Source organism: Sceloporus occidentalis, unplaced genomic scaffold (assembly GCF_023333645.1).
Source record: "Sceloporus occidentalis isolate IW3139 unplaced genomic scaffold, rSceOcc1.0.p SCAF_3, whole genome shotgun sequence".
NCBI lineage: Eukaryota > Metazoa > Chordata > Lepidosauria > Squamata > Phrynosomatidae > Sceloporus > Sceloporus occidentalis.
The window spans coordinates 85,126,124-85,136,742 of record NW_028316983.1 but is presented as its reverse complement, the minus strand read 5'-3'; the positions used below and the strand labels follow the sequence as shown (position 1 = coordinate 85,136,742).

The 10,619-nt window shown below is 47.0% G+C and overlaps 1 protein-coding gene across 1 annotated transcript in view; it reads left to right on the top strand.

Moving 5' to 3' along the window:
* Positions 1-3,053: 3,053 nt before the first annotated feature.
* Positions 3,054-10,619, top strand: part of LOC149316362 (cytochrome P450 2J2-like) — a 44,819-nt gene continuing 37,253 nt past the window's right edge. Inside the window, exons 1-2 of the mRNA XM_089515275.1 lie at positions 3,054-3,092; positions 9,313-9,465. Of these exons, the coding sequence (XP_089371401.1) occupies positions 9,400-9,465 (66 nt within the window). The 5' untranslated portion in view covers positions 3,054-3,092; positions 9,313-9,399. The remainder of the gene's footprint in view (positions 3,093-9,312; positions 9,466-10,619) is intronic.

The window sequence follows — 10,619 nt, the reverse complement described above, 5'->3', positions numbered from 1 at the left end:
GTGACCATGGGGTTGCTTTGGTCATGGGTGTGATGATTTGAGAGTGTGGGGTGTGGGGTGTGAGTTTTGAAAGTTTGGCCTTGATTTGATGTGGGCCAGAGAGTGTGACCATGGGGTTGCTTTTTTAGATTTGGGGTTGCTTTGGTCATGGCTGTGATGATTTGAGAGCTCCTCCTCCTCCTCCTGCCTCACTCTGAGATGCCAGAACCATCAAAGATAAGAAAAAAACTTTTTTTCTTTATCCTTTAGAAAGTTTAGAATGGACCTGCCAGTCATTGTTAAGCTCTTTAGTGCCTCAGGCAACTTGTATTGTAGGGTACTTAGCTTAATAGGCCTCTATTGTGCCTTTGTTTTGACTTGCAGGTTCAGTCTGAGGTCATAGAACGCATTAGTTATTTTCAATGGAAAATGTGTTTCGGGTTACGAAATTTTCGGCTTACGAAAGGAATTGCGGAACGAATTAATTTCGTAACCCGAGGTAGCAGTGTATTTTAAAAGGTGGAGTGAAAGCTAAAGCTAACATAGCCTCTGCCCCCACAGGTGTTGTTGTTAACTGTGACTCATGCTGACTCCAAGCCCCCCTGTCCTCCACTGCTCTGTTTAGGTCCTGCAGATTCAGGCCCATGACTTCCCTGAATGAGTCTAGCCATCTGGCATGCAGTCTTCTTCTTTTATTGTCTTTTCAAATGAGTCATGCCTTCTCATGATGTGCCCAAAATATGACAGTTCCATTATTTGGGCTTTCAGGAAGTGTTCAGGTTTCAGGTTCAAGTGTTCATGCTGCCTCATTCAGACCATCTATTTTGTCTCTATGTAACTATCTGAAATCTCAATTCTAATTCCAAGGCAAGTCCATTGTGGGGAGGAAAACAGTAGTCTGGCAGCACTGGACATCTTTGCAGTGCAATTAAAAACAAATGTTTACTCAGAAGCAAGTCCCACTATTTCCCTGGTAAGTATGCATAGCAAGAATTAGCAAAGTGTGGCTATATGTCACAAGGCCATTTATTCTGTACCCAAGTCTCCATAGATACACCCTGATGCCCTGTACAATGAACATATTTTTTTTTAAAAAAATTAAAAATCATTCAAAATGTTTTTCTCTATTTTTGCTCCCATTCCATGTTTTATTCAGTGGCAGTGCCCTCAGAAATGGCCTGGTGCTATTCAAGGATATTCCTGTCCAAGTTCATAGGGGTGAAGTTTTTAAGCTGGCTTGTTGTGCTGCAGGCACATAGAAATTTGTGTGTGTAAAGATAACTCCTATGGAAGTATACAATGAGTACAATGAGTAATGCTCCATCAGGATTCCAGCCAACATATTTATTTTTAGAATTTACAAGGAATGATTAAAGTGATTAGTAATGTGATGTTAACCTTTTCCATCTACGACTGGCCTTCTCTAATGAAGTTAGCTAGAAACAGCAAAGACAATTTGCCTTGTCAACTATAAGAAACTTAGGTTTGGGCAAAAGAAGTTTAGAAGAATGAATATGGGGGGGGGGGGGGCATTCAGACTACCTTTTACCACGAATCAGAACCTGGATTAACCATGGGAAGTTCATATTTGCCCCGAATCTCCCACAAGCGAATCCGAGGCTTTCATACCCATTGAGGGGCAAATGCCCCTTAGCGCAGGTCATTTGGAAGCAGAGTAAAAGCTGTATCTTTTTTAAAAAACTGGGTCCAGCGAATATGAACTTCATGCCGGTCATGATCAGGGCAAGTTCTGGGGAGGGATTTAGGTCAGAGGGAGGGCAGAGGACAGAACATTTCCCCCCTTCATTGGGGCAATGGAGGAGGAGGATGAAGCCTGGGGAAAGAAGGGGGCCATGGAGGGCAGCATTGGGTGACGGAGGAGGAGGAGAAGGAGAAGGAGCCGGAGGATGGGTGCCAAGGGCAATTGGGGTGACGGATGGAGCCGGGGGTGCCAAGGGCAGAATCGGGGTAACGGGAGAGCAGGAGGCAGAGGAGGAAGGAGCCAGAGAAAGCGTCAATTCAGGGAAGGTCAGAGGGAGGGCAGGGAACGGAGCAAGCCTCTGCTCTCACAATCAGCTTTCTCTCTTTTATTTTTAATTTTTTGTTTGTTTGTTTTTGACAGGCTAAGCACATGCTTTTTGCTACAGGTAGATACATATATAGATAGAATGTGTGTCTGCTTGTGTGCTACTTTCCCTTTCATTAGCTTGCTTCCAGCACGGCACCTCACTTTGCAAGAGCCTTTTTTTCTAAATTATTTTTTATATGCGAATGCTACAATGCGCATGTTACAAATGTTTCTCTTTCAATTTGGCAAATTTAGACAGAATGCTTTTGCTATTGTATGTGTCTGTAAGGAATTCTGAGGTGGCTGAGGGAAAGCAAAGGATGCAGAGATGGCATTCCGAGGTGAGGAATTAATAAAAAATATTATTATTGTATGTGTATGAGGCATTCTGGGTTTGCAAGGAGGGAGGATGCAGAGATTGCATTAGATTGCATTTTGGGGTTGAGAACGAAGGCAGGAGAAGATGCATAATCTGTAGTGACCCAAATACACACAACACATACACACACCTGGAGGTTTTTAAATTTGATAATATGCACATACTGCCACCTGTTTTTTTAAAAAAAAGGAGAGGGAAGCACACTTCCGATTGCCCAATGGCTGCAGGAAACGTCACCTTGACAAAAGTTGAACTGAATTTGATTGACAGCAAAGGCGCTTTCATTTTAAACCGCAAATGTGAACTGTCCGCAAGAGCTGCAAGGGCAGTCAGGGTTTAATTACCCTGATTGAGGTAAATTTTTAGTGGGCACTTGCTTCCGGAGGGATTTGGGAGGGGGGGACCCAATTCTGCCCAGTTCCATCCAGCGCAAATAGGTGAGTCTGAATGGGGCCAGGAAGAGAGCATGTTCCTCATAGATGCCATTGAAGGTGAAAAAGGTAAGAATACATTTGCTGTGCTGGAAAACCCCAGAGTCCTTCAGTGCAGAAATCTAGCTTTTCCTGAGAAAAATTAAGAAAGCTGACACCATGTGTTCCCTCAGGTGCACCTGCATCCCAATGGAGATGACAATGGTTGCATGAAGATCTAACAACAACAAAACAGGTAGGTGGAGGTTCTGGATTGATAACTGATGATCTGAACAGATTTTGACAATTAGTGCAATTACAAACAGGACTATAGCATGGACTTGAAGTGCGATAGTTCTGCAATAGTGAGACAAAGAGGGCTGCATAACATGGCAATCCTCCTGAGTTCATTAGAATGCTTTAGCTATTTTCATTTTTGATTTAAATGTTTAATGTTTCATCTGTCTCTCTGTTATTAGTTCAATGTTTGCTAATTTAACAAGGCATGCAAGGGTGGGGGTGGGTGGGGAGAGGGATATGAGTATGCAGTAGTAGTTCTTGCTTTGCCTTGAAGTCATGTCTGGCTTATGGCAACCCTAAAGTTAACCTACTGCAAGGTTTTCTTGGCAAAAAAAATTCTTTGGGGGATTGTCTTTTCCTTCCTCTGAGGTTGACAGAGTGTGATTTCCCTTAGGTTGGCTAAGTGGGGATTTGAACCCTGGTCTCCACAGTCATACCCAATATGGTGTAGTGGTTTGAGCATCAGATTAGGTCTCTGAGAAATCAGGGAACAATTCACACTCAGCCATGGAAACCCCCTGGGTGACCTTGGATGAGTCAGACACTCTCAGCCCCAGAAAACCCCATGATAGAGATGCCTTAGGGTCTCCATATGAGTCAAAGGCAGACAACATGCAGTCATAGTCTAATGCTGAAATCACCAGTTATGCTGGCCCACAAAAGATACTTGCTGAAAAGTGTAGTTATACAGACTGTCTCATCCACAAATCTATATAGTGCGCCTGCATCATACGCAGGCGCGCTTTACGCAGCTTTCAGCATACGCTGAAAGCCACGTGGGGAGGAAGGGGTGGCGCATCCCATAGGCATGAATGGGGTGCACGTGCACGAGCCCCATTCTTTTAAATGGGGCTCAAGCATAGGCAATATTTGTTTTATGCGAGGGACTCCGGAACGGATCCCCGCATAAACAAATGTCTTGTGGTACTTAAGTTTAAATGATAGGATTTACTAACATTGAAGAGTCTGAAATTTAAATTATGTAGTAGAAGCATTTGTGAAATTATGTGCTTTATTTTATTTTTTATCCTTTATTAGTAATTATTCTTAAAATTTGGTTTTAACATTGGTATTAAAATATTATTTTGGATTATTTTTTAACTTTTGCAAAATAAGATTTTAATTTAAACTTATTTTAAATTACTGGAAGCTGCCGTCTATTCAATCTCAGGAGAATCATAGAATAATAGAGTTGGAAGAGACCACAAGGGCCATCCAGTCCACTCCCTGCCATGCAGGAACTCTCAGTCAAAGCATACCCAACAGATGGCCTTCCATCCTCTGCTTAAAGACCTCCAAGTAAGGAAAATCCGCTACACTCCAAGGGAGTGTGTTCCACTGTTGAACAGCCTTTACTGTCAGGAAGTTCCTCCTGATTTTGAGGTGGAATCTCTTTTCCTGGAGCTTGCATCCATTGCTCCGGGTCCTGTTCTCTGGAGTAGCAGAAAACAAGCTTGCTCCCTCATCAATATGACATCCCTTCAAATATTTAAACAGGGCTATCATATCACCTCTTAACCTTCTCTTCTCCAGGCTAAACATCCCCAGCTCCCTAAAGGCAAGGTAAAAATTCGATGGACACATAGGCGCGTTACAGACGGGCCCATAGAGGCACCGTCGTTATGCGTGAGGGGCGGCACTTCCTGACGTGCCTTGCCCCTCGTGTGTAATGAGTGCATCAAAATGGCGGCGCCGCATACAGATGGGTGCCGCCATTTTGACGTCGCGGATGCACAGCGTCCGGACGTCGCACGCCGGAAGTGGCGCCGCAAGTGCGCTCCTTGCGCCTTGCAGTGCCACTTTCGGGGCCCAGGAAGAAGCACCATTTTGGCGCTTCTTTCTTGCTGCGCCCAGGAACTGCGTGGTTTGGCTGCTGCGGTTCCCGGACACAGCAACCAGCAGCGGCGCAAGACCGCCCATTTTGGGCGGTCTGTAACGTGCCATAGATAGGTAGATACAGTCAGCCCTTGGTATCTGTGAATAGCAAGCCCACGTTCTCCCTAATAATAATAAATAAAAATAAAAATTTTATTTGTATACCGCCCTTCCATCGATCAGGGCGGTGAACAGCACAATAACAATACAAAAACACCATAAAAATACAATACATTCATATTAAAAACAAAATTGAAACACCATCAGCCAATCACCATTGTCGTCGGGGGGGGGGGGGGGGGAAGACCAGCTGGAACTTCATTCGGGGAATGCAGATTGAAATAAGAAGGTTTTTAGCTCCTTCTTAAACTGGGCCAGGGAGGTGGCCGAGCGGAGCTCTATGGGCAGCGTATTCCAGAGGGCCGGGGCGACGATGGAATATGACCTCCTCGTTGTGGAGGTTAGTCTAGCCCCTGGGACCCTCAGTAGTTGCTGCCCAGAAGTTCTGAGGGTGCGGGGCGGAATGTATGGAGAGAGGTGGTCCTTCAGTTATCCTGGGCCCAAGCCATATAGGGCTTTATAGGTTATCACCAACACCTTGTACTGTGCCCGGAAGCGGATGGGCAGCCAATGCAGATCTTTAAGTATAGGTGTAATATGGCTGGCCCTGGAAGTACCAGTGACCAGTCTGGCTGCCATATTCTGTACCATCTGTAGCTTCCGGGTATGGTATAAGGGTTGCCCCATGTAGAGCGCATTGCAGAAATCCAATCGAGAGGTTACCAGAGCATGTACCACCGTTTCAAGGTCTCTCTGGGCCAGGTATGGGCACAGCTGGCGAATAAGCCGAAGCTGATAACAGGTGCTCTTGACCGTCGCATTCACCTGAGCTGTAAGGTGAAGCGACGAATCAAGAAGCACCCCCAGACTGCGCACGGAGTCCTTCACCTGTTCAGGACAGGTGGAGCCACCGCCATTCCTGGACCAGGGGAACCTATCACAAGTACCTCCGTTTTCTCTGGATTCAGACTGAGTCGGTTTTCCCTCATCCAGCCCATTACCGACTCCAGGCACGCCACGAGAGGAGAGACGCCATCCCCAGTCACTGCATCAGTCGGAGACATAGAGAAAACTATTTGGGTGTCATCAGCGTACTGATAACCCCGTGCCCCATGCCTCCGGATGATCTCTCCCAGCGGTTTCATGTAAATGTTAAATAGCATGGGAGACAGAATGGCTCCTTGAGGGACCCCAGTTGTGAGGGCCCTCTTATCGGAGCACACGTCTCCCAGCTGCACCATCTGGAACCTCCCAGAGAGGTAGGATCGGAACCACTGGAGCGCAGTGCCCCCGATTCCCACCTCTGCCAGGCGCTCCAGGAGGATACCATGGTCTATGGTATCGAAAGCCGCTGAGATGTCCAAGAGCACCAACAGGGACACGCTTCCCCTGTCGATGCCCAGACGGAGATCATCGACCAAGGCGACCATGGCCGTCTCAACCCCGTAGCCCACCCGAAAGCCAGTTTGAAATGGGTCCAGATAATCCGTTTCATCCAAGATCGATCGAAGCTGGATTGCAACCGCCCTCTCGATCACCTTCCCCAAAATGGCAGCAGCGAGACTGGTTGATAATTACTATGTACCAGGGGGGTCGAGGGAGGGCTTTTTTAGCAGCGGTTTTATGGTGGCCAATTTCAAGCTGGTTGGAAATTGCCCATCCCTCAGTGATGTATTTATAATCCGGTGTAACAACAAGGTTACAGCCGGTCCCCCCTGAGCCGCTAGCCATGAGGGACAGGGATCGAGAGAGCAGGTTGTCTTCCGAAAGCTTCCAAGGATCTTGTCCACATCATCAGTACTTACCAACTCAAACTGATCCAGTTTAATAGAGTCCACGGAGGCTCTGGATGCCTCTACCCTAGGTTCTGCTCTAATGCCGGCGTTAAGATCTTCGCTTATCCGAGAGGTTTTATCCGCGAAGAAGTTGTTAAATTGGTCACAGCAGGCCTTAGAAGGTTCAAGGATCTGGTTCGGGGCGGGAGGGAGCTGAGTTAGCTCCCTGACCACCCTGAACAACTCTGCTGGACACGACTCCGCGGACACGACACGAGCACCATAGAACAAGTTCTTAGCTGCTCGTATTGCCTCTCCGTAGTCCTCCAACAGGCGGTCTAGGAGAGCCTTGTCGGCTAAGCGTAGGTGTTTCCGCCAGCGGTGCTCTAGCCGTCGCAGGTCCCGCTTCCTCGCCCGGAGATCTTCCGTATACCAAGGCTTACATTTGGAAGCAGGTCTGAGAGGGCGCTTGGGAGCGATACTGTGTATAGCCCTAGAGAGACCGGTATTCCAGATACCAGTCAGGGCATCAACAGAGTGGCCGTCACTGCCAACCATGTGTCCCTCTAGGGCTTCCTGGAACCTTTTGGGTTCCATCAGCCTTTGAGGGTGGACCATCCTAATAGGTCCACCACCCCCAGGGGGGATCTGGGTAGAGACCTTGATTTTTGCCTCCACAAGGAAATGATCCGTCCATGACAGGGGGGAAATACTGGTTATTTCCGCCCACGGATTTTCCGCATCCGAACAAAATACCAAATTCAGTGTATTACCCGCAAAATGCGTTGGACCCGAAATCAGCTGGGACAGGCCCATGGCCGTCATGGTATCCATGAATTCCCGAGCCGCACCGGATGGAAAATAGCTGGCCGTGAGGGAGATGTTGAAGTCGCCCAGGACAAGTAGCCTGGGCGTCTCCAGCATCAGCTCCGCGACCAGCTGTGTCAGCTCGTTAAGGGAGTCCGATAGCGCACGGGGTGGCCGATACACCAACAGAATCCCTAGACTATCCCTAGCTTTTAGGGTCAGGTAAATACACTCGATAAAGGAAGTCTGCCGGATGTGGTTCCTGGTAAGAGACAAGGTGTTCTTATATATCAAGGCCACCACCACCACCCCCCCGCCCACCTAACCTGGGCTGGTCCTTCACCGAGAACCCGGCAGGAAGGGCCTGTGCCCACACAGCATCTCCCTCAGGCCCAAGCTAGGTCTCGGTAATGCAAGCCAGGTCGCACTTGCTGTCATCCAGTAAGTCATAGATTATGTGGGACTTGTTGTTAATCGACCTGGCATTGCACAGGAGCAGCGACAGGGTTTGTGGCATGGTTGGAGTGACCCTCAGGTCCCTTTGGTTGGGAGGGGGACAGGAAGGAGAGATAGATATGACGCATCGATCTCGCCTTCCTTTGTAACGCAAGTCCCTTCTCCCACCGCCATACCTCCCCTTGCCCCACACTACCTCAATGGGAGCTCCGCTCGTGCCGATGTTATCCCCCTCCTCCCCAGCCAAAGCATCCCCCACGTCCATGTCCTCCCCCTCCCCTTCCCCAACAATTAAAAGAGCAGAGGTCAGCCACTTCAGGCATCCTCTGCTCTAAGGCTCACATCTGCACAGTCTCTCCCAACTCTTACACAGCCAAGGGTGCGCAGCTGCGCAGTTGCGGGGCTGCGGAGTCCTCCAAACAGTCTGTGGGCGGCCTCTCTGGGATGGTGAGCAGATGCGCACCTCCGACACCCCAGAGAGAGCCGCCTGGCAGCAGCGCAGCCCCTGGCCCAAAGTCCGGAAAGAGAGGGAGGCGTGGTGAAGGAGGAGTCCAGCAGGCTGGTTTTAGCGTGTTGCTGCCCCAACACGCCCCTGATGACAGTGCGTGCATGTGGCCACGCTATCATTATGGACAGTGTCTGTTGCCATGTCGTGGCATGTGCATGCGACCGTGCCACCATTAAGTCCCATTGTCCCTAACATGGCCATGCCACCACTGGGAACAATGGGGGCTGTCCCTCATGGTGGGGTGGCCACATGCATGCACCACTATTGAAGTCTCATTGTCCCTAATGGTGGTGCAGCTGTGTGCATATGGTGCCATAGGGGACAACAGAACTCGAGTATCCATGGATTTTGGTATCTGCAGGGGGGTCCAGCGGATCCCATGCGGATACTGAGGCCAATTGTAGATAGATAGATGGATGGATAATAGATATTATGGCATCCCAGTGTAGACGAAGTGGGCTAGATTTCACAAAAGTTCATGCTCAGTAAAACCGGTTTGCCTTTCACATGCTTAATAAATCCTCTGTGTTTTTGCTGGATAAGACTAACACATCTACTTCCACCACCACCACTTAAAATGCATTTACTCAAGTTTATTTTATTTGAAAAGCTTATAATTTTTCTCATATTGCATTTTTGTTGCATGAAAACTCGAACCATACAGATTCTCCTGCCAACATTGTTCTCCTTTCCAGGGCAGCCATTTGACCTTCACTATCAGATTAACAATGCTGTTTCAAATGCAATCTGTTTGATCATTTTTGGGAAACGCTTTGATTACCATGACAGTCAGTTTGGGCCACTTGATCGATGAAATAGGTCACATCCAGGGAGGCATTTGTGCCCAGGTAAGGCATGTTTGTGATCTTATGGGTAGCAACGGCCAAAATGGTCTGCTTCTGGACATACTCTCATCGTCACATTGATTCTTCAACCTTTGCCTTTGGGACCATTGTTTCTGTCATTGTTGAGTTTCTTTGTTCTTTGTCTTGCTGTTCAGACATCTAGTAGCATGCACCTCCATTTACCCTCTTCAGTTAATCTGGCATTGTGTTATTTCTGTTTTAGTTGTGATGGCTTTCTCTTCCTTTTCCTCTTCTTTCAACTGTCAAAAACTTTGACTAGGGCATTCTTCTCTCTACTGGTCTCAGTATGCCTCTTTTTCACATGAGCTAAGATTTGGAGACTGGGAAGCTTTGGCATGGCAAAAAAGCTCAGGTTTCCAGACTGCAGACTTGAGGGCAGACTGGTAGTAATTGCATCTTCACCTGTCCATTTTGATTTGGCCCCACATAATGAGGGAAGGCAGCCTCTGAGGCCCCAATTTAAATATGGCCCCTGAGCTGAAAATGTTTCTCCAGCCTGTTCCAATGGACCCAGTGAAAAGGTTCAAAAATCTTTTCCTTCCTTCCCTATTTTGGGAACTCGATGGTTAGGCCTGGTGTCCTATCAAGCTGAGAGAAGTCCTCCACTGAAGAAAGAACAGCATCTGAGATTGATTTTGAAGGAGCACACGTTGTAGCTGGGCTGCCCACCCTCATGTTAGTGATGATAAACTGAATTCCTATTTTTAACCAACAGCATTGATAAATTAATTTTTAAGACTAATAGAAGATAAAAACAGTAAAAAAAACCTGTAAAAATAATGGAAACTGCCACAATCAACTGAACAATAGAGGGATATTTTGTTCATGTTTATTGTTTAAACTAGAGTTAAAAGTTAGAGCATAATGTTGCACTCAATAGAGTAATGCAATCACAAATAACACTCCCAGATTAATTCTGCAAATGCATACTCAGACACACCCCAACTATAACACATGGAATGACTTCTCAGGACAGTGTGCATCCTTATATAATAATAATAATAATAATAATAATAATAATAATAATAATGATGATGATGATGATGATGATGATGATTTATTTATAGCCCGCCCAATCACAAGGAATCCAGGCGGGTTACAACAGTAAAAATAAAGATAATAAAATAAAATACAAT